Consider the following 27,887-nt stretch of genomic DNA (forward strand, 5'->3'; position numbering starts at 1 on the left):
CCGTTTTGGGGGGGATGGATTTATCACACATGTAGTGACTTTTGGTGGCAGTAAAGTGACAATCAAACAATAAAATATCAAAAGCTCCTGAATGTGAATTTATTGCCATCTCGATCAGCTTCTCGTAGCAAATTCAAGAATATAAGAGGCCTCCCCGTCGGGGAATCGAACCCCGGTCTCCCGCGTGACAGGCGGAGATACTTACCACTATACTAACGAGGATTGGCTGTATCGGCACCTCTGACATCACAGTCCGATAAAGTGCACACGTGGTATGTGACTGATCAGATGAACCACTGTTGGCCAGGCTCCTTTTTCGTTTGGGCACTTTCAGACAAGGGAGGTGAGACTGTGAAGAAAACTGCCATTTTTGGGAGAGAATTAGCAGCCACCCTAATGATGGCAAAGCTGTCTATAGTGTCTGGGAGCTTTTGTCAAACTCTTGCTCAGCTGACCTATAATGGCCTCATTCAGACAGCTGTATTTTCAGCACAGCATACTGACCCTAGCATGACCTAATATCAAGTCTAATAAGTTAAAGATTGCAGCAGCTACATTGATACATCACCAGAACCGCCGTCAGTGCATGGTTACGGAAACAGAACTTCCATCAGCATATGACTACATCAGCATACGAGTTCAACACAAGACCCATCATCAGTACATGAATACAGCACCAGAGCCACCATCAGCACATAAACACAGCACCAAGTTTAACACAGAGATCAATTGCAATGGCACAAAGGTCAACAGCAAAATACGTTGCAACTATACTATATGCTTGCTACAGGCTTTAAATAACACCACACCATAGGAACAGCTACTTCTCCAAATCAGTTAGGCATGCAATTCTACACAGAAAACACTATGAACAAAATGCGGAGTAAAAAGAAACAAGCTTCAGCATCTGCATCGACCCACCTGGGATGAAACGAGTGCACGGGACCTCTAAAAAGCTGTACTTGGCCCGTACGGGGATCGAACCCGCGACCTTGGCGTTATTAGCACCACGCTCTAACCAACTGAGCTAACCGGCCATGGGCGTGGCGTTTATCCCCTACGGAAAGAACTGGTAATAGGTATGAGCGCAATCATTCCGTTTTGGGGGGGATGGATTTATCACACATGTAGTGACTTTTGGTGGCAGTAAAGTGACAATCAAACAATAAAATATCCAAAGCTCCTGAATATGAATTTTTTGCCATCTCGATCAGCTTCTCGTAGCAAATTCAAGAATATAAGAGGCCTCCCCGTCGGGGAATCGAACCCCGGTCTCCGGCGTGACAGGTGGGGATACTTACCACTATACTAACGAGGATTGGCTGTGTCGTCACCTCTGACATCACAGTCCGATATAGTGCACACGTGGTATGTGACTGATCAGATGAACCACTGTTGGCCAGGCTCCTTTTTCGTTTGGGCACTTTCAGACAAGGGAGGTGAGACTGTGAATACAACTGCCATTTTTGGGAGAGAAAGAATGAATACATGAATACAGCACCAGAGCCACCATCAGCACATAAACACAGCACCAAGTTTAACACAGAGATCAATTGCAATGGCACAAAGGTCAACAGCAAAATACGCTGCAACTATACTATATGCTTGCTACAGGCTTTAAATAACACCACACCATAGGAACAGCTACTTCTCCAAATCAGTTAGGCATGCAATTCTACACAGAAAACACTATGAACAAAATGCGGAGTAAAAAGAAACAAGCTTCAGCATCTGCATCGACCCACCTGGGATGAAACGAGTGCACGGGACCTCTAAAAAGCTGTACTTGGCCCGTACGGGGATCGAACCCGCGACCTTGGCGTTATTAGCACCACGCTCTAACCAACTGAGCTAACCGGCCATGGGCGTGGCGTTTATCCCCTACGGAAAGAACTGGTAATAGGTATGAGCGCAATCATTCCGTTTTGGGGGGGATGGATTTATCACACATGTAGTGACTTTTTGTGGCAGTAAAGTGACAATCAAACAATAAAATATCAAAAGCTCCTGAATATGAATTTTTTGCCATCTCGATCAGCTTCTCGTAGCAAATTCAAGAATATAAGAGGCCTCCCCGTCGGGGAATCGAACCCCGGTCTCCCGCGTGACAGGCAGGGATACTTACCACTATACTAACGAGGATTGGCTGTGTCGTCACCTCTGACATCACAGTCCGATATAGTGCACACGTGGTATGTGACTGATCAGATGAACCACTGTTGGCCAGGCTCCTTTTTCGTTTGGGCTCTTTCAGACAAGGGAGGTGAGACTGTGAAGAAAACTGCCATTTTTGGGAGAGAAAGAGCAGCCGCCCTAATGATGGCAAAGCTGTCTATAGTGTCTGGGAGCTTTTGTCAAACTCTTGCTCAGCTGACCTATAATGGCCTCATTCCGACAGCTGTATTTTCAGCACAGCATACTGACCCTAGCATGACCTAATATCAAGTCTAATAAGTTAAAGATTGCAGCAGCTACATTGATACATCACCAGAACCGCCGTCAGTGCATGGCTATGGAAACAGAACTTCCATCAGCATATGACTACATCAGCATACGAGTTCAACACAAGACCCATCATCAGTACATGAATACAGCACCAGAGCCACCATCAGCACATAAACACAGCACCAAGTTTAACACACAGATCAATTGCAATGGTACAAAGGTCAACAGCAAAATACGCTGCAACTATACTATATGCTTGCTACAGGCTTTAAATAACACCACACCATAGGAACAACTACTTCTCCAAATCAGTTAGGCATGCAATCCTACACAGAAAACACTATGAACAAAATGCGGAGTTAAAAAAAACAAGCTTCAGCATCGACCCACCTGGGATGACACGAGTGCACAGGACCTATAAAAGGCTGTACTTGGCCCGTACGGGGATCGAACCCGCGACCTTGGCGTTATTAGCACCACACTCTAACCAACTGAGCTAACCGGCCATGGGCGTGGCGTTTATCCCCTACGGAAAGAACTGGTAATAGGTATGAGCGCAATCATTCCGTTTTTGGGGGGGATGGATTTATCACACATGTAGTGACTTTTGGTGGCAGTAAAGTGACAATCAAACAGTAAAATATCAAAAGCTCCTGAATATGAATTTTTTGCCATCTCGATCAGCTTCTCGTAGCAAATTCAAGAATATAAGAGGCCTCCCCGTCGGGGAATCGAACCCCGGTCTCCCGCATGACAGGCGGGGATACTTACCACTATACTAACGAGGATTGGCTGTGTCGTCACCTCTGACATCACAGTCTGATAAAGTGCACACGTGGTATGTGACTGATCAGATGAACCACTGTTGGCCAGGCTCCTTTTTCGTTTGGGCACTTTCAGACAAGGGAGGTGAGACTGTGAAGAAAACTGCCATTTTTGGGAGAGAAAGAGCAGCCGCCCTAATGATGGCAAAGCTGTCTATAGTGTCTGGGAGCTTTTGTCAAACTCTTGCTCAGCTGACCTATAATGGCCTCATTCAGACAGCTGTATTTTCAGCACAGCATACTGACCCTAGCATGACCTAATATCAAGTCTAATAAGTTAAAGATTGCAGCAGCTACATTGATACATCACCAGAACCGCCGTCAGTGCATGGTTACGGAAACAGAACTTCCATCAGCATATGACTACATCAGCATACGAGTTCAACACAAGACCCATCATCAGTACATGAATACAGCACCAGAGCCACCATCAGCACATAAACACAGCACCAAGTTTAACACAGAGATCAATTGCAATGGCACAAAGGTCAACAGCAAAATACGCTGCAACTATACTATATGCTTGCTACAGGCTTTAAATAACACCACACCATAGGAACAGCTACTTCTCCAAATCAGTTAGGCATGCAATTCTACACAGAAAACACTATGAACAAAATGCGGAGTAAAAAGAAACAAGCTTCAGCATCTGCATCGACCCACCTGGGATGAAACGAGTGCACGGGACCTCTAAAAAGCTGTACTTGGCCCGTACGGGGATCGAACCCGCGACCTTGGCGTTATTAGCACCACGCTCTAACCAACTGAGCTAACCGGCCATGGGCGTGGCCTTCATCCCCTACGGAAAGAACTGGTAATAGGTATGAGTGCAATCATTCCGTTTTGGGGGGGATGGATTTATCACACATGTAGTGACTTTTGGTGGCAGTAAAGTGACAATCAAACAATAAAATATCAAAAGCTCTAACCAACTGAGCTAACCGGCCATGGGCGTGGCGTTTATCCCCTATGGAAAGAACTGGTAATAGGTATGAACGCAATCATTCCGTTTTGGGGGGGATGGATTTATCACACATGTAGTGACTTTTGGTGGCAGTAAAGTGACAATCAAACAATAAAATATCAAAAGCTCCTGAATATGAATTTATTGCCATCTCGATCAGCTTCTCGTAGCAAATTCAAGAATATAAGAGGCCTCCCCGTCGGGGAATCGAACCCCGGTCTCCCGCGTGACAGGCGGAGATACTTACCACTATACTAACGAGGATTGGCTGTGTCATCACCTCTGACATCACAGTCCGATAAAGTGCCCACGTGGTATGTGACTGATCAGATGAACCACTGTTGGCCAGGCTCCTTTTTCGTTTGGGCACTTTCTAACTTGTGATCAGCAGACACAAAGCATCTCAAATAGGTTTCCAAGGTCTGATTGGTTAGCTCAGTTTGGCCATTTGTCTGAGGATGAAATGCTGAAGAAAAAGACAAATCAATGCCCATTCTAGCACAAAAGGACCGCCAAAACCTAGAAACAGACTGGGAACCTCTGTCAGACACAATAGTCTCCGGAATGCCATGCAAACGAACCACATGCTGAAAAAATAATGGAACCAAATCAGAGGAGGAAGGCAACTTAGGCAAAGGTACCAAATGGACCATCTTAGAAAACCGGTCACAAACCACCCAGATGACAGACATCTTCTGGGAAACAGGAAGATCCGAAATAAAATCCATGGAAATATGCGTCCAGGGCCTCTCAGGGACCGGCAAAGGCAAAAGCAACCCACTAGCACGGGAACAGCAAGGCTTGGCCCGGGCACAAGTCCCACAGGACTGCACAAAAGAACGCACATCCCGTGACAAGGAAGGCCACCAAAAGGACCTAGCAACCAAATCTCTGGTACCAAAAATCCCAGGATGACCAGCCAATACTGAACAATGAACCTCAGAAATTACCTTACTAGTCCATCTATCAGGAACAAACAGTTTCCCCACTGGACAGCGGTCAGGTTTATCAGCCTGAAACTCCCGAAGCACCCGCCGTAAATCAGGGGAGATGGCAGAAAGAATCACCCCCTCCTTGAGAATACCAACCGGCTCAAGGACTCCCAGAGAATCAGGCAAAAAACTCCTAGAAAGGGCATCAGCCTTCACATTCTTAGATCTTGGAAGATACGAGACCACAAAATCAAAACGGGAGAAAAACTGAGACCATCGAGCTTGTCTAGGATTCAACCGCTTGGCCGACTCAAGGTAAATCAGATTCTTATGATCGGTCAAGACCACAACGCGATGCTTGGCTCCCTCAAGCCAATGTCGCCACTCCTCGAATGCCCACTTCATAGCCAACAACTCCCGATTGCCGACATCATAATTACGCTCAGCAGGCGAAAACTTTCTGGAGAAAAAGGCACACGGTTTCATCAAAGAGCCATCAGAACTTCTCTGAGACAAAACAGCCCCTGCCCCAATCTCAGAAGCGTCAACCTCAACCTGAAAAGGGAGAGAAACATCTGGCTGACGCAACACAGGGGCAGAAGTAAAACGACGTTTAAGCTCCTGAAAGGCCTCAACAGCCGCAGAGGACCAATTCATCACATCAGCGCCCTTCTTCGTCAAATCGGTAAGGGGCTTAACCACACTGGAAAAGTTAGCAATGAAGCGGCGATAAAAATTGGCAAAGCCCAAAAATTTCTGAAGGCTCTTCACAGATGTGGGTTGAGTCCAATCATGAATGGCCTGGACTAGTGTTGAGCATTCCGATACCGCAAGTATCGGGTATCGGCCGATATTTACTGTATCGGAATTCCGATACCGAGATCCGATACTTTTGTGGTATCGGGTATCGGTATCGAAACAACATTAATGTGTAAAATACAACATTAATGTGTAAAATAAAGAATTAAAATAAAAAATATTGCTATACTCACCTCTCCGACGCAGCCTGGACCTCACCGAGGGAACCGGCAGCGTTCTTTGCTTAAAATGCGCGCTTTTCCTTCCTTCCGTGACGTCACGGCTTCTGATTGGTCGCGTGCCGCCCATGTGGCCGCGACACGACCAATCACAGCAAGCCGTGACGTAATTTTCAGGTCCTTCTAGGCATTCAGTATTTTAAAATTACGTTCCGGCTTTGTGATTGGTCGCGTCGCGGTCACATGGGCGACGCGACCAATCACAAGCCGTGACGTCACGGGAGGCAGGAAACGCGCGCATTTTTAAAATTACGTCGCGGCTTGTGATTGGTTGCGTGCCGCCCATGTGACCGCGACGCGACCAATCACAGCAAGCCGTGACGTAATTTCAGGTCCTGAATGCAGAAATAGGCATCAGGACCTGAAACTACGTCACGGCTTGCTGTGATTGGTCGCGTCGCGGTCACATGGGCGGCACGCAACCAATCACAAGCCGTGACGTAATTTTAAAAATGCGCGCGTCTCCTGCCTCCCGTGACGTCACGGCTTGTGATTGGTCGCGTCGCCCATGTGACCGCGACGCGACCAATCACAAAGCCGGAACGTAATTTTAAAATACTGAATGCCTAGAAGGACCTGAAAATTACGTCACGGCTTGCTGTGATTGGTCGCGTCGCGGCCACATGGGCGGAACGCGACCAATCAGAAGCCGTGACGTCACGGAAGGAAGGAAAAGCGCGCATTTTAAGCAAAGAATGCTGCCGATTCCCTCGGTGAGGTCCAGGCTGCGTCGGAGAGGTGAGTATAGCAATATTTTTTATTTTAATTCTTTATTTTACACATTGATATGGTTCCCAGGGCCTGAAGGAGAGTTTCCTCTCCTTCAGACCCTGGGAACCATCAGGAATACCGTCCGATACATGAGTCCCATTGACTTGTATTGGTATCGGGTATCGGTATCGGATTAGATCCGATACTTTGCCGGTATCGGCCGATACTTTCCGATACCGATACTTTCAAGTATCGGACGGTATCGCTCAACACTAGCCTGGACCTTAACAGGATCCACTTCTATAGACGAAGGAGAAAAAATAAAACCCAAAAAAGAGACCTTCTGAACTCCAAATAGGCACTTAGACCCCTTCACAAATAAGGCATTATCGCGAAGGATCTGAAATACCATCCTGACCTGCTTCACATGAGACTCCCAATCATCGGAAAAAATCAAAATATCATCCAAATATACAATCATGAATTTATCAAGATAATTCCGGAAGATATCATGCATGAAGGACTGAAACAAAGATGGAGCATTAGAGAGCCCGAATGGCATCACAAGGTATTCAAAATGGCCTTCGGGCATATTAAATGCTGTTTTCCATTCGTCACCCTGTTTAATACGAACAAGATTATACGCCCCTCGAAGGTCAATCTTAGTAAACCAACTAGCCCCCTTAATCCGAGTAAACAAATCAGAAAGCAAAGGTAAAGGGTACTGGAATTTGACCGTGATCTTATTGAGAAGGCGATAATCTATACAGGGTCTCAAGGAGCCATCCTTCTTGGCAACAAAAAAGAATCCCGCTCCCAACGGTGATGAAGACGGGCGAATATGCCCCTTCTCAAAAGACTCCTTAACATAACTCCGCATAGCGGCATGCTCTGGCACAGACAGATTGAAAAGTCGGCCCTTATGAAACTTACAGCCAGGAATCAAGTTAATAGCACAATCACAGTCCCTATGAGGAGGAAGGGAGCTGGACTTGGGCTCATCAAATATATCCTGGAAATCCGACAAAAACTCAGGAACTTCGGAAGAGGGGGAAGAGGAAATTGACATCAAAGGTACATCACTATGTATCCCTTGACAACCCCAACTAGTCACAGACATAGATTTCCAATCCAGCACTGGATTATGTACCTGTAACCATGGAAAAACCAGCACAACAACATCATGCAAATTATGCAACACGAAAAAGCGACAATCTTCCTGATGTGCTGGAGCCATGTACATGGTCAACTGTGTCCAGTACTGAGGTTTATTCTTGGCCAATGGCGTAGCATCAATCCCCCTTAAGGGAATAGGGCTCTGCAAAGGCTCCAAGGAAAAACCACAGCGTTTGGCGAACTCTAAGTCCATTAAGTTCAGGGCAGCGCCTGAATCCACAAATACCATAACAGAAAAGGACGATAATGAGCAAATCAGGGTAACAGACAAGAGAAATTTAGGCTGTACAGTACTAATGGTAACAGACCTAGCGACCCTCTTAGTACGCCTAGGGCAATCAGAAATAGCATGAGCAGAATCACCACAGTAAAAACACAGCCCATTCTGATGTCTGAATTCCTGCCGTTCTGCTTTAGTCAAAATCCTATCACATTGCATAGGCTCAGGACTCTGCCCGGGGGACACCGCCATATGGTGCACCACCTTGCGCTCGCGCAGGCGCCGATCAATCTGAATGGCCAAAGACATTGATTCGTTCAAACCAGCAGGCGTGGGGAACCCCACCATAACATCTTTAAGGGCTTCAGAAAGACCCTTTCTGAAAATTGCTGCCAGGGCATACTCATTCCATTTTGTGAGCACAGACCACTTTCTAAATTTCTGGCAGTATCCTGACCCTGACACAGAGCCAGCAAGGTTTTTTCTGCCTGATCCACAGAATTAGGTTCGTCATACAGCAATCCGAGCGCTTGAAAAAATGCGTCTACATTGAGCAATGCAGGATTCCCTGACTCAAGGGAGAATGCCCAGTCCTGCGGGTCTCCACGTAGCAGAGAAATGACAATCTTCACCTGCTGAATGGGGTCACCAGAGGAACAGGGTCTCAAAGCAAAAAACAATCTGCAGTTATTTTTAAAGTTCAAAAATTTGGATCTATCCCCAAAAAACAAATCAGGAGTAGGAATTCTAGGCTCTAAAACTGGGGTCTGAACAACATAATCTTGGATACTCTGTACCCTTACAGCGAGTTGATCCACACGAGAGAACAAACCTTGAACCTCCATGTCAGCACCAGAATCCTGAACCACCCAGAGATTAAGGGGGAAAAAAAAGACAAAACAAACTGCACAGAAGAAAAAAAAAATGGCTCAGAACTTTTCTTTTCCCTCTTTTGAGATGCATTCAACACATTGCGGGCCAGCTGTACTGTTATGACCTGGTGGTTAAGGAGCAACACTGTTATGACCTGGTGGTTAAGGAGCAACATGGGACGAGCTCTGGGGAGGTGGCATCTGTACTGACCGCAGTTCCCAATCCTAACACCAACACTAGAAATAGCCGTGGGATGTTCCTGTCACTCCCTAGACACCTCGTCACAGCCTGAGAACTAACTACCCCTTAAGATGGAAACAGAAAGCTATCTTGCCTCAGAGAAAACCCCAAAAGGAAAGATAGCCCCCCACAAATATTGACTGTGAGTGGAGATGGAAATGACATACACAGAAATGAAAACAGACTTTAGCAAAGGAGGCCAATACTAATCTAGATAGACAGAATAGGAAAGGATACTGTGCGGTCAGTATTAAAAACTAAAAGTCCACACAGAGTTTACAAAAATAATCTCCACACCGACTCACGGTGTGGAGGGCAAATCTGCTTCCCCAGAGCTTCCAGCTAGACTGAATAAATCATGCTGACAAGCTGGACAAGAAAAAACCTAACATGAGCTGAACAATAAAGTCCACAGCAAATGGACAACAAAAGAACTAGCAAGAACTTATCTTTTGCTGAAATGGACAGGCCATCAGAGAAATCCAAGGAGAGATCTGAATCCAACCCAGAAACATTGACAGCTGGCATTGACTAAAGACCAAAGCCAGGTTAAATAGCAGAGCCAGGAGAGACGATCAGTGAAGGCAGCTGCTAACGCTAAACCCAAGGAGCAGCAGTTCCACTTGAAACCACCAGAGGGAGCCCAAGGGCAGAATTCACAAAAGTACCATTCACAGCCCCACCAGAGGGAGCCCAAGAACGGAATTCACAACATCACACTGTGTATCAGTGGCCCATCTCCTAAACTCTGAGCAGTACTTCTCAGCCGGCCGACCCCCTGCTTGATTTTTCTGAGTGTAGACTCAGTCAGGGAGATGCCATCAGGATCCCCATACACCAGTGCCAATGCCGCAAAAAACTCGTTCACCGACCGCAAAGATGGTGAATCAGTCGGCAGGGAGAAAGCCCAGGATTGGGGATCAACCATATGGAGACTATAATCCCCACACACTGTTCCTCACTCCCTGAAGAACGAGTGCAGAGCCTGAAATATAGCTTACAGGCCTCCTTAAAACCCAAAAATGTTTCTCTCCCTCCAGAGAACCTGTCAGGGAGAGATATCTTTGGTTCAAGTGGAGCATATACCAGGCTGGGGAGAGCATATACCAGGATGGGAAGAGCATACAGCAGGATAGGGAGAGCATATAACAGGATGGGGAGAGCATATACCAGGATGGGGAGAGAATACACCAGGATGGGGAGAGCATATACCAGGATGGGGGAGCATTTACCAGGATGGGGAGAGCACATACCAGGATGGGGAGAGCACATACCAGGATGGGGAGAGCATTTACCAGGATGGGGAGAGCACATACCAGGATGGTGAGAGCACATACCAGGATGGGGAGAGCACATATCAGGATGGGGAGAGCACATACTAGGATGGGGAGAGCATATACCAGGATGGGGAGAGAATACACCAGGACGGGGAGAGCATATACCAGGATGGGGGGAGCATATATAGCAGGATGGGGAGAGCACATACCAGGATGGGGAGAGAATACACCAGGACCGGGAGAGCATATAACAGGATGGGGAGAGCATATACCAGGATGGGGAGAGCATACACCAGGATGGGGAGAGCACATACCAGGATGGGGAGAGTACATACCAGGATGGGGAGAGCATATATCAGGATGGGGAGAGCATACACCAGGATGGGGAGAGCACATACCAGGATGGGGAGAGCATATACCAGGATGGGGAGAGCATACACCAGGATGAGGAGCGCATATACCAGGATGGGGAGAGCATATACCAGGATGGGGAGAGCATATACCAGGATGGGGAGAGAATACACCAGGATGGGGAGCGCATATACCAGGATGGGGAGAGCATACACTAGGATGGGGAGAGCATATACCAGGATGGGGAGAGTGCATACCAGGATGGGGAGAGTACATACCAGGATGGGGAGAGAATATACCAGGATGGGGAGCGCATATACCAGGATGGGGAGAGCATACACCAGGATGGGGAGAGCATATACCAGGATGGGGAGAGTACATACCAGGATTGGGAGAGTACATACCAGGATGGGGAGAGCATATACCAGGATGGGGAGAGCAAATACCAGGATGGGGAGAGCACATACCAGGATGGGGAGAGCATATACCAGGATAGGGAGAGCACACACCAGGTTGGGGAGAGCATATACCAGGCTGAGGGTGCATATACCAGGATGGGGAGAGCATATAGTTTCTCAATAAGGCTACGTTCACATTTGCGTTGCGTCGGCGCAGGTTCAGCGACGCATGCGTCATGCGTCCCTATATTTAACATGGGGGCGCATGGACATGCGTTGTCTTGCGTTTTGTGATGTATGTGTCTTTTTTGGCGCACGCGTCAGGGTGCAGAGATCGCAGCAAGTTGCATTTTTTGTGCGTCAAAAATCATGCCAAAAATGGACGCATGCGTCACAAAACAATGCGTTTGCATGCGTTTTGCATGCATTGTGCGTTGCGTCCCCGACGCAACGCCTAACAACGCAAATGTGAACGTAGCCTTAGCTGTTTTTATGGGCTAGATTTGTGATTTCTGGTGCAAGATGAAACTGTAGTGAGTGACAGTAAACCATAAAAGAGCCTAAAAATGAGTTATTTGAATAAAGGTTTTCTGGCATTTAGCTTGTAATAACAAAAACTTTAACCTCCCCGTCGGGGAATCGAACAAAAACTTTAACCTCCCCGTCGGGGAATCGAACCCCGGTCTCCCGCGTGACAGGCGGGGATACTTACCACTATACTAACGAGGATTGGCTGCTAGCTTTGGAGGCGATCACGAGTTAGACGACAAGAGACCAGCCTCTACTCATCATTCCGTCTCACACAAACATCCACACGTGCCATCTAGAAACTCCCAGTACCAGCAAGCAACGCGACGTAAGGGCCCGCCTCCTTAACTCAATAGTCAGGAGGACATTACCAAGTGGAAGTCGGAGACATCTGCGAGCGGAGTGGTCACTGCACAGGTGAGTGGTATCACCGGGCACGGAGTGTTCGGTGCCTGGCATCACGGACAGCGGTGTGGTACAGCAGGGAAGAACAGCATGGTGCACTTTACACAACGTCCACAGGAGGGCGCGACTCGTGCTGTAAACCCCGTGTATGTGGGGCTGAGTCTTGCCCTCTGGTCGTGCTGGGTGGCACTGATCACACCATGGGAGGGCGCTGCAGGTCGGGGAAGCCGCTGTTCACACTGGCATCAATGTTGCCAGCAGCCTGGTGATTACAGCTCTCCTGTTACTTGCTATGAATCAGATTCTCCTTGGAGGAAATGCAAGTTCTGACTTGTAAGATGATAATAGCCATCCTGGGAATAATCCTGCCCTTCCCTCCGGCTCCATATTCCACCCTGTGGCGATGATGCTCTAAGGCTACGTTCACATTTGCGTTGTGCGCCGCAGCGTCGGCGACGCAACGCACAACGCAAATGTGAACGCATGCACAACGCTACGTTTTGCGCCGCATGCGTCCTTTTTTTCATTGATTTTGGACGCAGCAAAAATGCAACTTGCTGCGTCCTCTGCGCCCGGACGCGTGCGCTGCAGTGACGCATGCGGCGCAAAACGCAAGTGCGACGCATGTCCATGCGCCCCCATGTTAAATATAGGGGCGCATGACGCATGCGGCGACGCTGCGGCGCTGACCGCAAATGTGAACGTAGCCTTACACTGGCATGTGGCAGCTATGGCAGTGACTGGCCACAATCGCTGAAGACCACCAGAGTACGAGATTGGTCATTTCTCAGTTTATTTTATGCTATACTAAACTTTTTGTTAAAAAAAAAAGAATGATAGAACGGGACAATTCCTTTAATTCTATGGGTGGTAGATGGTACTTTGGTGGTGATAAATCCCATGGGTGGCCTGTGGGTAGGAGGGTGTATGTGGCACGGAGACCGGGCGCCGTTTGTTTCCCTCACCCGGCTTCCTTTACCTTTCAGACATGCCGGAAGGTCCAGAGCTTCACCTTGCCAGTCTCTATGTTAACAAGGTGTGCCATGGATTGCATTTTGGGGGAGACGTGGAGAAATCGGCAGTTAGCAAAAATCCAGAAGTGCCGTTCAGCTGCCCGAACTATACCATCAGTGCGGTGTCCCGGGGAAAGGAGGTGAAGCTGATCCTCACGCCCGTGGCAGGTGCCGTGGCATGGATTGTCTTCAGATTTGGCATGTCTGGAAGCTTCAAGCTCACCAGCGAGGAGGAAATCCCAAAGCACGCTCACCTGCGCTTCTACACTCGGGCCGTTCCCCGGCAGGTGCTGAGCTTCGTAGACCAACGTCGCTTTGGAAGCTGGGTATATAACGGCACGTGGCAGCCGGAGCGTGGGCCTTGTGTGATGACGGAGTACGAAAAGTTCAGGTGCGAAAACGCAAGACCTAGGTGCGGCTGCGCCACTTTATATGTAGGCACCACCTGCACATCATTTCTTGTGTGTTGCCCACTTTGTAGCCCTCACGCTCCCTTTATCAGGGTGTAAAGGTGACTGCAGCTTAGCAGACGTGTCCAAAGGGATTGTGAGCCGGTGCTCATGCACACATCAGTGGTTTTCTTATATATGAAATTTAGTCTGCGTTTGGGGGCACAAAAGTTTCTCCTATATATCAGTCTGCGCATAAGGCGCCGCACTCAGATGGCCTCCAAGTGCTGTCCAATGTTTTAATTCACTTTGCTGATTTCGGTCCAAATCTCCGATGAACATAGAACTTGTCTCCACGATCCTAGATGGAGCTAGCAATTCGCACAACATCACACGACATGTGAACAGTCCCATAGGCACATGGATAGCCCTAATATACAAAAAAAGGACTTGTCAATGAGGCCTGTGTGTGAAAACCAGCCTTGTCTTCTCACTGGCTCATCACCGCTCAGCTCTCCCTCCCCCCAATGCTTTACACTGCAGCTTTGCTTTTTTCTTATTAGCTGTAAATAGGAAATATGCTGCCACAAATGTGCTTCAGTAATGGGGTATGCATCTATCCGTGTACTCTCTTCCTGAGGAGCGCAGAGATGGGGAACCAATCAGAAAGCAACTCCTAGTGGGGTGAGCAGTAGCCCTGAGGCTGGCCATACATGTTAGAGGGCTGGCAGACGGGCAGTGCTTCAGCTGACAGCTATCTCTGCCAACGTCCCCATACACAGGAGCTCGGCCTGGCGTTCCTATGTTTTCCTATGAGAAGGCTGCTGGGTGACACATCGGCTGGCACTTATCTCCAGGATAACAAGGTGATCGTCAGTTGCTAAAATCAGGCATGCGCTATTGACGTCTCTCCCGACAGTCGGCCACCATCCCCATACACATAATACCGGCAGCTGAACACATCGATATTGGCGGGTTCACATGACTTTAGTATAATGTGTATCGGGGACCTAAGAGTATCTTTAGAGTGTTCTATGTACTGAACATCCATTGTTCTCCTGTATATGGTTTGAGCGTTCAGCACTAGTGATGAGCAAGTGTACCCGTTGCTCGGGTGACCACCGAGTATTTTTTAGTGCTTGAAGATTTTAGTTTTCATCACGGCAGCCGAATGATTTACAGCTACTAGCCAGGCTGAGTACATGTGGGGGTTGACTGGTTGCTAGGGAATCCCCACATGTAATCAAGCAGGCTAGTAGATGTAAATCATTCAGCTGCCACAATGAAAACTAAATCTCCTAGCACTAAAAAATACTCGGAGGTCACCCGAGCATGCTCGGGAAAACCCGAGCAACGAGTATATTCGCTCATCACTATTCTGCACCCTCTCATCATCACTTGTATATAGAAGTGTTTCCTATACATTCTGCACCCTCTCATCACCGCCTGTAAATAATAATAATAATATTTATATAACGACAACATATTCATATATAGAAGGGCTTCCTATACATTCTGGACCCTCTCCTCACCGCCTGTACATAGAAGGGCTTCCTATTAGTGATGAGCGAGTATACTCATTGCCTGGGTTTTCCCGAGCACGCTCAGGTGGTCTCCGAGTATTTGTGATTGCTTGGAGATCTAGTTTTCCTTGCCGCAGCTACATGATTTGTGGCTACTACACAGCTTAATTACATGTGGGGGTTCCCTAGCAACCAGGCAACCCCCACATGTACTCAGGCTGGCTAGCCGCCGTAAATCATGCAGCTGAGTCAACAAAAACTAAATCTTTGAGCAGTCACAAATACTCGGAGACCACCTGAGCAACAAGTATCCTCGCTCATCACTTTTTCCTGTACATTCCGGGCCCTCTCATCACTGCCTGTATATAGAAGGGTTTCCTATATTATCATTAAATGAATAAAGGAGAATGAGCTAAAAACCAGCTGCTACGATTCCTCATTAAAGGAAACAACAAATTGGCCCAAACGTCTACATGATCACAATGGGGTCCTGTCCTGGAGGTCAATGCTCCTTCCCTCTAATCTGTAAAGACCCCACTCCCTCGTCTCTCTGACACATAAGGTAGGTGGCCGGTCCCATGTTAATTGGCACATTCAGACAAGTTTTCACTTTTGTTTAGGGCATAAGGACAGAAGTTGTAGTCATGAAAAAGACAATTTAGAGGGGTTGTCCAGTCCAAATCAATTAGTCTGCAGTCACTCTGTGTGACTGCAGATTTATTAATCTCCCATCAAGCACATGCACTGTGCTGCAGGGATTTGCCGGGAGGGTATGTATGTATGACGGACATCAGATGGTGAGTATGTACTGTTTGTTATTTTTTTACATTTACGCTGGTAACCAGGGTAAACATCGGGTTACTAAGCGCGGCCCTGCGCTTAGTAACCCGATGTTTACCCTGGTTACCCGGGTGCTGCAGGGGGACTTCGGCATCGTTGAAGACAGTTTCAATGATGCCGAAGTCGTTCCCCTGATCGTTGGTCGCTGGAGAGAGCTGTCTGTGTGACAGCTCCCCAGCGACCACACAACGACTTACCAACGATCACGGCCAGGTCATATCGCTGGTCGTGATCGTTGGTAAATCGCTATGTGAGCATAAGAGCACTGTGGCCTCCATAATCCTTAAATGGAAGAAGTTTGGGACCACCAGAAGTCTTCCTAGACCTGGCTGTCCAGCCAAACTGAGCAATCTCGATGTGCGCCCTAGGCTGAAAACAAGTGTATGGAGCGAGGCCACTCGCTGGCTGGGAGTATGGATGACTCGTGTATACCCTCCAGGACCAGATCAGAAACCAGGGAATCCCCATAGCGCATGATGTGGGGTATTCATAAATCTGCAGTCACACAGAGTGACTGCAGACTTATCGATTTGGACGAGACAACACCTTAAGTCTTCATTTATTTAGAAATCTTCTGTCTTATCTGCCCTTTCCTTTTCCATATAGGGAGAATGTGTTAAGCCACTTGGCTGATAAACCATTTGACAAGCCTATCTGTGAAGTTCTGCTGAACCAGAAATACTTCAATGGTATTGGCAACTACTTACGAGCGGAGATCCTGTTTCGGTCAGTATATGGACATTTTTAGCACAAGTTTTTGACACTTCCATGTTACTATGCTTTCCTAAAATTAATAACTACATGTGTTTTATGGCAAGGTTGAAGATTCCTCCATTTATGCCAGCTCGGACTGTGTTGGAAAGCATTAAGGATCAGAGCCAGGTGAGAGACACGGGCCATAGTCGTGATAATGAATTGCTGCTCCTGGTCTCACTCAGCAGATAAGTTGTGTGAATTGAAGAGTGATCACTTCCATTGCCAGTAATGGCTCAAATCACCTACAAACCAGTCATTTTTGGCAGCTCCCATAAGGACATTAGTTAACTTTCACTATATAGCTCGTGCTTTTTAGTAAGATGGCCAGAAAGCATTGTAACTTGAAGATTAACCCCTCGTACTATCACGTCGAGGTGAAGTGGGACTTAATTCCCAGGGATGGGATAGTAGGTCCAGCGCGATCAGCCGCACTCACGGGGAAGGGCGCGGCCGATCGCGGCCGGGTGTCAGCTGTCGCAGCTGACATCCAGCACTATGTGCCAGGAGCGGTCACGGACCGCTCCTGGCACATTAACCCTCCGAACACTACAATCAAACATGATCGCAGTGTTCCGGCGGCACAGGGAAGCATCGTGCAGGGGGGGGCTCCCTGTGTGCTTCCCTGAGACCCTCGGAGCAACGTGATGTGATCGCGTTGCTCCAAGGGTCTCCTACCTCCTTCTCCCTGCAGGCCCCGTATCCAAAATGGCCACGGGCTGCTACCGGGTACTGCTGGGAGGTGGCTTACCAGCGCCTGCTCAGAGCAGGCACTGGTAAGCCAGGAGCGCTGTTAGTCAGATCGCTAATCTGACACAGTGCTGTGCAAAGTGTCAGATCGGCGATCTGCCACTATGGTATGATGTCTCCCCCTGGGACAAGGTAAAAAAATTCACGTGTAAAATAAAAAAAAAATATATATATATATACACACACACACACACACACACACACACACACACACACACACACACACACACACACACACACACACACACACACACACACACACACACACACACACACACACACATACTAGACTGTGGCCCGATTCTAATGCATCGGGTATTCTAGAATATGCATGTCCCCGTAGTATATGGACAATGGTGATTCCAGAATTCACGGCAGACTGTGCCCGTCGCTGATTGGTCGAGGCAACCTTTATGACATCATCGTCGCCATGGCAACCATTATGACATCTACGTCGATACTGTGCCCGTCGCTGAGTGGTCCAATCAGAGACGCGGGTTTTCCATTATGACATCGTCGCCATGCTGTGCCCGTCGCTGATTGGTCGAGGCCGCCAGAGACGTGGTATTTCCAGGACAGACAGACAGACGGAAAAACCCTTAGACAAATATATATATATATATATAACAATAAAAGTACACATATTTAGTAACGACCCGGCCTATAAAACGGTCCAACTAGTTAACCCGTTCAGTGAACACCATCATAAAAAAGAGGCAAAAAACAACGCTTTATTATCATACCGCCAAACAAAAAGTGAAATAACGCGATCCATGCTACCGCTGAAAACGTCATCTTCTCCCGCGATAAACGAGCCGCCATACAGCGTCATCAGCGAAAAAATAGTTGTAGTCCTCAGAATAAAGCGATGCAAAAATAATTATTTTTTATATAAAATTGTTTTTATCATATAAAAGCGCCAAAACATAAAAGATATCAATGAGGTATAGCTGTAATCGTACTGACCCGAAGAATAAAACTGCTTTATCAATTTTACCAAACGTGGAACGGTATAAACGCCCCCCAAAAGAAATTCATGAATAGCTGGTTTTTGGTCATTCTGCCTCACAAAAATCGGAATAAAAAGCGATCAAAAATTGTCATGTCCCTGAAAATGGTTCCAATAAAAACGACAACTTGTCCCGCAAAAAACAAGATGTCACATGACTCTGTGAACCAAAATATGGAAAAATTATAGCTCTCAAAATGTGGAGAAGCAAAAACTATTTTTTGCAATAAAAAGCGTCTTTTAGTGTGTGACAGCTGCCAATCATAAAAATCTGCTAAAATACCCGCTATAAATAGTAAATCAAACCCCCCTTCATCACCCCCTTAGTTAGGGAAAAATAATAAAAGTAAAAAAATGTATTTATTTCCATTTTCCCATTAGGGTTAGGGTTCTGGCTAGGTTAGGGTTGGGGCTAAAGTTAGGGTTTGGATTACATTTATGGTTGGGAGTAGGGTTAGGGGTGTGTCAGGGTTAGGGTTGTGGTTAGGGTTACCGTTGGGATTAGGGTTAGGGGTGTGTTTGGATTAGGGTTTCAGTTAGAATTGGGGGGTTTCCACTGTTTAGGCACATCAGGGGCTCTCCAAACGCGACATGGCGTCCAATCTCAATTCCAGCCAATTCTGCGTTGAAAAAGTAAAACAGTGCTCCTTCCCTTCCGAGCTCTCCCGTGCGCCCAAACAGGGGTTTACCCCAACATATGGGATATCAGCGTACTCAGGACACATTGGACAACAACTTTTGGGGTCCAATTTCTCATGTTACCCTTGGGAAAATACAAAACTGGGGGCTAAAAAATAATTTTTGTGGAAAAATGTTTTTTTTTTTTTTTTTTTCACAGCTCTGCGTTATTAACTGTAGTGAAACACTTGGGGGTTCAAAGTTCTCGCAACACATCTAGCTAAGTTCCTTAGGTGGTCTACTTTCCAAAATGGTGTCACTTGTGGGGGGTTTCAATGTTTAGGCATATCAGGGGCTCTCCAAACGCGATATGGCGTCCTATCTCAATTCCAGTCAATTTTGCATTGAAAAGTCAAATGGCACTCCTTCCCTTCTGAGCTCTGCCGTGCGCCCAAACAGTGCTTTACCCCCACATCAGTGTACTCAGGACAAATTGCACAACAACTTTTGAGGTCCAATTTCTCCTGTTACCCTTGGGAAAATAAAACAAATTGGAGCTGAAGTAAATTTTTTGTGGAAAAAAAATAAATAAATAAATTATATGTTCATTATTTTATTTTTTTAAACATTCCAAAAATTCCTGTGAAACACCAGAAGGGTTAATAAACTTCTTGAATGTGGTTTTAAGCACTTTGAGGGGTGCAGTTTTTAGAGTGGTGTCACTTTTGGGTATTTTCTATCATATAGACCCCTCAAAGTGACTTCAAATGTGATGTAGTCCCTAAAAAAATAAAATGGTGTTGTAAAAATGAGAAATTGCTGGTCAATTTTTAACCCTTATAACTCTAACAAAAAAAAATTTTGGTTCCAAAATTGTGCTGATGTAAAGTAGACGTGGGAAATGTTACTTATTAAGTATTTTGTGTGACATACCTCTGTGATTTAAGGGCATAAAAATTCAAAGTTGGAAAATTGTGAAATTTTCCAAATTTTCGCCAAATTTCCGTTGTTTTCACAAATAAACGCAAGTCTTATCGAAGAAATGTTACCACTATCATGAAGTACAATGTCATGAGAAAACAGTGTCAGAATCATCAGGATCCGTTGAAGCGTTCCAGAGTTATAACCTCACAGTGGTCAGAATTGTAAAAATTGGACCGGTGATTAACGTGCAAACCCCCCTTGCGGCTTAAGGGGTTAAGCCTGCGCATGACTGAAAGTGCAGAAGGTGCATGTGAGCCGTCTTCTACGCTTCTGGTAATGTGCAATGCACCTCTGACGTGGGGAAGTGTACACCGGGCTACAGATGTGCAGAGCGCATACGCGAGGATTGCAGAGAGCTGACTGTGACGTTGGCTCGTGCAAATCAGGTTATCGCTCCCACTAGGGACTCATTTGCATAAGAAAAACGGAGAGTGTATGTATGTATCTACTATATAATTGTCTAAGGGTCACTTCCGTCTTTCTGTCCTTCTGTCTGTTTGTCACGGATATTCATTGGTCCCAGCCTCTGTCTGTCATGGAATCCAAGTGATTGGTCGTGGCAAAACGCCCACGACCATTGCCACGACCAATCAGCGACGCGCACAGTCCGGAAGAAAATGGCTGCTCCATACTCCCCCGCACTCACTGCCCGGCACCCGCATACACCCCTCCGGTCGCCACTCACACAGGGTTAATGCCGGCGGTAACGGACCGCGTTATGCCGCGGGTAACGCACTCTGTTACCGCTGCTATTAACCCTGTGTGACCAAGTGACCTCGAAGTCATCACACCCTGGGACCGGAAGCTGCCGCCTGCACCCCACACAGGCGACAGAGCTACAACGCGCCTGCGGAAGGTGAGTATATGTTTATTTTTTTAACCTGTGACATACGTAGCTGGGCAATATACTACGTGGCTGGGCAATATACTACGTAGACATACATATTCTAGAATACCCGATGCGTTAGAATCGGGCCACCATCTAGTGTATATATGTATGTGTGTATGTGTATATATACACTCACCGGCCACTTTATTAGGTACACCATGCTAGTAACGGGTTGGACCCCCTTTTGCCTTCAGAACTGCCTCAATTCTTCGTGGCATAGATTCAACAAGGTGCTGGAAGCATTCCTCAGAGATTTTGGTCCATATTGACATGATGGCATCACACAGTTGCCGCAGATTTGTCGGCTGCACATCCCAAAGATGCTCCATACAAGGCAGGATGGATCCATGCTTTCAAGTTGTTTATCGATCTATCTCTCTCTCGATCTCTCTCTCTCTCTCTCTCTCTCTCTCTCTCTCTCTCTCTCTCTCTCTCTCTCTCTCTCTCTCTCTCTCTCTCTCTCTCTCTCTCTCTCTCTCTCTCTCTCGATCTCTCTCGATCTCTCTCTCTCTCGATCTCTCTCTCTCGATCTCTCTCTCTCTCGATCTCTCTCTCTCGATCTCTCTCTCTCGATCTCTCTCTCGATCTCTCGATCTCTCTCGATCTCTCTCTCGATCTCTCTCTCTCTCTCTCGATCTCTCTCGATCTCTCTCTCGATCTCTCTCTCTTTATCTATTATCTATCGATCTATCTATCGTATCTATTATCTACACTCACTGGCCACTTTATTAGGTACACCATGCTAGTAACGGGTTGGACCCCTTTTGCCTTCAGAACTGCCTCAATTCTTCATGGCATAGATTCAACAAGGTGCTGGAAGCATTCCTCAGAGATTTTGGTCCATATTGACATGATGGCATCACACAGTTGCCGCAGATTTGTCGGCTGCACATCCCTGATGCAAATCTCCCGTTCCACCACATCCCAAAGATTTCATGTTGTTTACGCCAAATTCTGACCCTACCATCCGAATGTCGCAGCAGAAATCGAGACTCATCAGACCAAGCAACGTTTTTCCAATCTTCTACTGTCCAATTTCGATGAGCTTGTACAAATTGTAGCCTCAGTTTCCTGTTCTTAGCTGAAAGGAGTGGTACCCGGTGTGGTCTTCTGCTGCTGTAGCCCATCTGCCTCAAAGTTCGACGCACTGTGCGTTCAGAGATGCTCTTAGGCCTACCTTGGTTGTAACGGGTGGCGATTTGAGTCACTGTTGCCTTTCTATCAGCTCGAACCAGTCTGCCCATTCTCCTCTGACCTCTGGCATCAACAAGGCATTTCCGCCCACAGAACTGCCGCTCACTGGATTTTTTTTCTTTTTCGGACCATTCTCTGTAAACCCTAGAGATGGTTGTGCGTGAAAATCCCAGTAGATCAGCAGTTTCTGAAATACTCAGACCAGCCCTTCTGGCACCAACAACCATGCCACGTTCAAAGGCACTCAAATCACCTTTCTTCCCCATACTGATGCTCGGTTTGAACTGCAGGAGATTGTCTTGACCATGTCTACATGCCTAAATGCACTGAGTTGCCGCCATGTGATTGGCTGATTAGAAATTAAGTGTTAACAAGAAGTTGGACAGGTGTACCTAATAAAGTGGCCAGTGAGTGTGTATATATATATATATATATATTATGATCTCTCTCTCTCTCGATCTCTCGATCTCTCTCTCTCGATCTCTCTCTCTCGATCTCTCTCTCTCGATCTCTCTCTCTCGATCTCTCTCTCTCGATCTCTCTCTCTCGATCTCTCTCTCTCGATCTCGATCTCTCGATCTCGATCTCTCGATCTCGATCTCTCGATCTCGATCTCTCTCTCTCTCGATCTCTCTCTCTCTCTCGATCTCTCGATCTCTCTCTCTCGATCTCTCTCTCTCTCTCTCGATTCTCTCTCTCGATCTCTCTCTCGATCTCTCTCGATCTCTCTCGATCTCTCTCTCTCTCTCTCTCGATCTCTCTCTCTCTCTCGATCTCTCTCTCTCGATCTCTCTCTCTCGATCTCTCTCTCTCTCGATCTCTCTCTCTCTCGATCTCTCTCTCTCTCGATCTCTCTCTCTCTCTCGATCTCTCTCGATCTCTCTCTCTCTCTCTCTCTCTCTCGATCTCTCTCTCTCTCTCTCTCTCTCTCGATCTCTCTCTCTCTCTCTCGATCTCTCTCTCTCTCTCGATCTCTCTCTCTCTCTCGATCTCTCTCTCTCTCGATCTCTCTCTCTCTCGATCTCTCTCTCTCTCTCTCTCTCGATTCTCTCTCTCTCTCGATCTCTCTCTCGATCTCTCTCTCGATCTCTCTCTCGATCTCTCTCTCTCGATTCTCTCTCTCTCGATTCTCTCTCTCTCGATTCTCTCTCTCTCGATTCTCTCTCTCTCGATTCTCTCTCTCTCGATCTCTCTCGATTCTCTCTCTCTCTCTCTCTCTCTCGAGATCTCTCTCGATTCTCTCTCTCTCTCTCTCTCTCTCGATTCTCGATCTCTCTCTCGATCTCTCTCTCGATCTCTCTCTCGATCTCTCTCTCGATCTCTCTCTCTCGATTCTCTCTCTCTCGATTCTCTCTCTCTCGATCTCTCTCTTTCTCTCGATCTTTCTCTCGATCTTTCTCTCGATCTCTTTCTCTCGATCTCGATCTCTCGATCTCTCTCTCTCTCGATCTCTCTCTCTCTCGATCTCTCTCTCTCTCGATCTCTCTCTCTCTCGATCTCTCTCTCTCTCGATCTCTCTCTCTCTCGATCTCTCTCTCTCTCGATCTCTCTCTCTCTCGATCTCTCTCTCTCTCTCGATCTCTCTCTCTCTCGATCTCTCTCTCTCTCGATCTCTCTCTCTCTCGATCTCTCTCTCTCTCGATCTCTCGATCTCTCGATCTCTCGATCTCTCTCTCTCGATCTCTCTCTCTCTCGATCTCTCTCTCTCTCGATCTCTCTCTCTCTCGATCTCTCTCTCTCTCGATCTCTCTCTCTCTCGATCTCTCTCTCTCTCGATCTCTCTCTCTCGATCTCTCTCTCTCTCGATCTCTCTCTCTCTCGATCTCTCTCTCTCTCGATCTCTCTCTCTCTCGATCTCTCTCTCTCTCGATCTCTCTCTCTCTCGATCTCTCTCTCTCTCGATCTCTCTCTCTCTCGATCTCTCTCTCGATCTCTCTCTCGATCTATCTCGATCTCTCTCTCGATCTCTCGATCTCTCTCTCGATCTCTCTCTCGATCTCTCTCTCGATCTCTCGATCTCGATCTCTCGATCTCTCGATCTCGATCTCTCGATCTCGATCTCTCGATCTCTCGATCTCGATCTCGATCTCTCGATCTCGATCTCGATCTCTCTCGATCTCTCTCGATCTCTCTCGATCTCTCTCGATCTCTCTCGATCTCTCTCGATCTCTCTCGATCTCTCTCTCGATCTCTCTCTCGATCTCTCTCTCGATCTCTCTCTCTCTCTCGATCTCTCTCTCTCTCTCTCTCGATCTCTCTCTCGATCTCTCTCTCGATCTCTCTCTCGATCTCTCTCTCGATCTCTCTCTCGATCTCTCTCTCGATCTCTCTCTCGATCTCTCTCTCGATCTCTCTCTCGATCTCTCTCTCGATCTCTCTCGATCTCTCTCTCTCTCGATCTCTCTCTCTCTCTCGAACACTTAAGCAACAGAATATAACTCCATGTAAATCAAACCTCTGTGAAATCAATCTGTCCACTTAGGAATCAACACTGTTTGACAATCAATTTCACATGCTGTTGTGGAAATGGAATAGAAAACAGATGGAAATTATTGGCAATTATCAAGACACACTCAATAAAGGAGTGGTTCTGCAGGTGAGGACCACAGACCACATCTCAGTACCAATGCTTTCTGGCTGATGTTTTGGTCACTTTTGAATGTTGGTTGTGCTTTCACACTCGTGGTAGCATGAGACGGACTCTACAACCCACACAAGTGGCTCAGGTAGTGCAGCTCATCCAGGATGGCACAAGAAGGTTTGCTGTGTCTGTCAGCGTAGTGTCCAGAGGCTGGAGGCGCTACCAGGAGACAGGCCAGTACACCAGCAGGCGTGGAGGGGGCCGTAGGAGGCCAACAACCCAGCAGCAGGACCTCTATCTCAGCCTTTGTGCAAGGAGGAACAGGAGGAGCACTGCCAGAGCCCTACAAAATGACCTCCAGCAGGCCACAAATGTGCATGTGCCTGCACAAACGGTAAGAAACCAAATCCGTGAGGATGGTCTGAGTGCCCGACGTCCACAGATAGGGGTTGTGCTCACAGCCCAACACCATGCAGGTGCTTGGCATTTGCCACAGAACACCAGGATTGGCAAATTCGCCACTGCCGCCCTGTGCTCTTCACAGATGAAAGCAGGTTCACACTGAGCACATGTAACAGACGTGACTGAGTCTGTAGACGCCGTGGAGAGCGATCTGCTGCCTGCAACATCCTTCAGCATGACTGGTTTGGCATTGGGTCAGTAATGATGTGGGGTGGCATTTCTTTGGAGGGCCGCACAGCCCTCCGTGTGCTCGCCAGAGGTAGCCTGACTGCCATTAGGTACCGAGATGAGATCCTCAGACCCCTTGTGAGACCAAATGCTGGTGCGGTTGGCCCTGGGTTCCTCCTAATGCAGGACAATGCCAGACCTCATGTGCCTCGAGTGTGTCAGCAGTTCCTGCAAGATGAAGGCATTGAAGCTATGGACTGGCTCGCCTGTTCCTCAGACCTGAATCCGATTGAACACATCTGGGACATCATGTTTCGCATCATCCACCAACGTCCCATTGCACCACAGACTGTCCAGGAGTTGGCGGATGCTTTAGTCCAGGTCTGGGAAGAGATCCCTCAGGAGACCATCCGCCGTCTCATCAGCAGAATGCCCAGGCGTTGTAGGGATGTCATACAGGCATGTGGAGGCCACACGCACTACTGAGCATCATTTCCTTGTCTTGAGGCATTTCCACTGAAGTTGGACCAGCCTGTAATTTGATTTTCCACTTTGATTTTGAGTATCATTCCAACTCCAGACCTCCGTGGGATATTCATTTTGATTTATATTGATCATTTTTATGTTTTATTGCTCTCAACACATTCCACTATGTAATGAATAAATATTTACAACAGGAATATTTCATTCAGTGATATCTAGGATGTGGGATTTTAGTGTTCCCTTTTATTTTTTTTGAGCAGTATATAAAAATATATATATATATATATATATATATATATATATATATATATATATATATATATATATATATATATATTTATAATATTCTGTTACTCCCCAATATGTGCTTGGGTAACCAGTAGGATAAAGGGCTGGTTAGGCAAAGAATTTAGCATTGAATACACAAATGCCGGTGGGTTGATATTCGTGGGGTACCTGACAGGTTCCCTTTAAAAACTAAGGTTGGGGGGGGAATTGGTATTGTTGTAACAGAAAAAGTCTGATCTGTGGAAACATAAATTATTTTAACCATGCATTAACAAGTGGAAAATACAATAAAAAAAGCCATAAACTCGCTTCCCTAAACGAGACAAAAAAGCAATTAAAATGACGTCATATGTAACATAAAATGGTGACACTGAAAACATCAGCTCAGCGTGGAAACAAGACAAGCTCTTGCCCAGCTCTGTGGATGGGGGGGGGGGGGGGGTGGAGGGGTGAGGATTCCGGTCTCAAGGATGGTGATACAGTTATATTTGGGGTGTGTTGTTGTTTTTTTTTCCCAACCAGTAGAACATTATTATTTATTATTATTATTATTATTATTATTATTATTAATAATAAAAAAGCCATTATACACTTGGAGGTATCACATTAATCATACTGTTCTGATGAATCATATTGCATGGCTATTTTTGTGACATAATAAGCCTAAAAGCAAAAAATAGTGATGGATTTTTTTTTTAACCAGGAGTTGTTTGAGCGCTTTAGCTAAAAAAAAAAACAGTCAGTGCTTTCTTCATTCTTAAATTTCTTTGCTTTTTTTTTTTTTTTTTTATAACAAATTGATACTTGGTGAATGCATCATTTGAAAACCAATATCTGTGTTTTTTATTTTTTTTTAAATGATTCGTCATTAGTGACTGGATCTGATCCACAAAAACAGACAAGAATAGGACATGCACTGAGCTTAACGAAATAATCCTTTTAAAAAGTTTGAATGGTTCCATTAATCACTGGCTTGATTAATCAAAATGTTTTTATGTAAGAAAACTGTAATAAAACACTTTGTAAAAGTCGCACAATATTTGCGCAACACCGTTTAAAGTAGCTCTGCCAAAATGGGCAGTATAGAACATGGCTATGCCGACCTATTGGATTCTTCAAAGGTGCTGGGATTCCTTGATCTGTTCCCCAGACCTGAATCCGATTGAACACATCTGGGACATTATGTTTCGCATCAAACCCCAACGTCACATTGCACCACAGACTGTCCAGGAGTTGGCGGATGCTTTAGTCCAGGTCTGGGAAGAGATCCCTCAGGAGACCATTCAAAATACTACCCAGTTTCTTGACTAGAGTATGGTTTCTGGCTAGTCGTACGGTGGCTTGCCACTGATGAGGGCCAAATCCATTAATTGGTGTATGTGTGCCTCTTAATGAATGGGGTCCATGCTATTTCTGCGCACCCCTCATAAGACTGGCCATTGTGACCCCAATCTTAAAAACCATAGGCCCTGATTCATTAAGATGCACAGCACACTGACCAGACAGCACACGGATGAGAAATGTGAATTTAGCTTTTAACATTGATATTGCATTGACTGAAA

General features: G+C 46.6%; 1 protein-coding gene and 4 non-coding genes across 5 annotated transcripts in view; 1 reads left to right on the top strand and 4 right to left on the bottom strand.

The window, feature by feature from the left end:
- Positions 1-963: 963 nt before the first annotated feature.
- On the bottom strand, positions 964-1,037 carry TRNAI-AAU (transfer RNA isoleucine (anticodon AAU)). Its single transcript has one exon. It is a non-coding gene; the product is annotated as a tRNA-Ile (tRNA).
- Positions 1,038-1,787: 750 nt separating this feature from the next.
- Positions 1,788-1,861, bottom strand: TRNAI-AAU (transfer RNA isoleucine (anticodon AAU)). Its single transcript has one exon. It is a non-coding gene; the product is annotated as a tRNA-Ile (tRNA).
- Positions 1,862-3,974: 2,113 nt separating this feature from the next.
- On the bottom strand, positions 3,975-4,048 carry TRNAI-AAU (transfer RNA isoleucine (anticodon AAU)). Its single transcript has one exon. It is a non-coding gene; the product is annotated as a tRNA-Ile (tRNA).
- An 8,057-nt stretch (positions 4,049-12,105) lies between these two features.
- TRNAD-GUC (transfer RNA aspartic acid (anticodon GUC)) lies at positions 12,106-12,177 on the bottom strand. The gene has a single exon. It is a non-coding gene; the product is annotated as a tRNA-Asp (tRNA).
- A 69-nt stretch (positions 12,178-12,246) lies between these two features.
- The window catches only part of NEIL1 (nei like DNA glycosylase 1), a 57,865-nt gene continuing 42,224 nt past the window's right edge, over positions 12,247-27,887 (top strand). The window contains exons 1-4 of the mRNA XM_077263962.1: positions 12,247-12,393; positions 13,368-13,785; positions 16,753-16,872; positions 16,965-17,028. Coding sequence (XP_077120077.1) covers positions 13,370-13,785; positions 16,753-16,872; positions 16,965-17,028 — 600 coding nt within the window. The 5' untranslated portion in view covers positions 12,247-12,393; positions 13,368-13,369. The remainder of the gene's footprint in view (positions 12,394-13,367; positions 13,786-16,752; positions 16,873-16,964; positions 17,029-27,887) is intronic.

The sequence above is a fragment of the Ranitomeya variabilis genome, chromosome 5 (genome assembly GCF_051348905.1).
Source record: "Ranitomeya variabilis isolate aRanVar5 chromosome 5, aRanVar5.hap1, whole genome shotgun sequence".
Classification (NCBI taxonomy): domain Eukaryota; kingdom Metazoa; phylum Chordata; class Amphibia; order Anura; family Dendrobatidae; genus Ranitomeya; species Ranitomeya variabilis.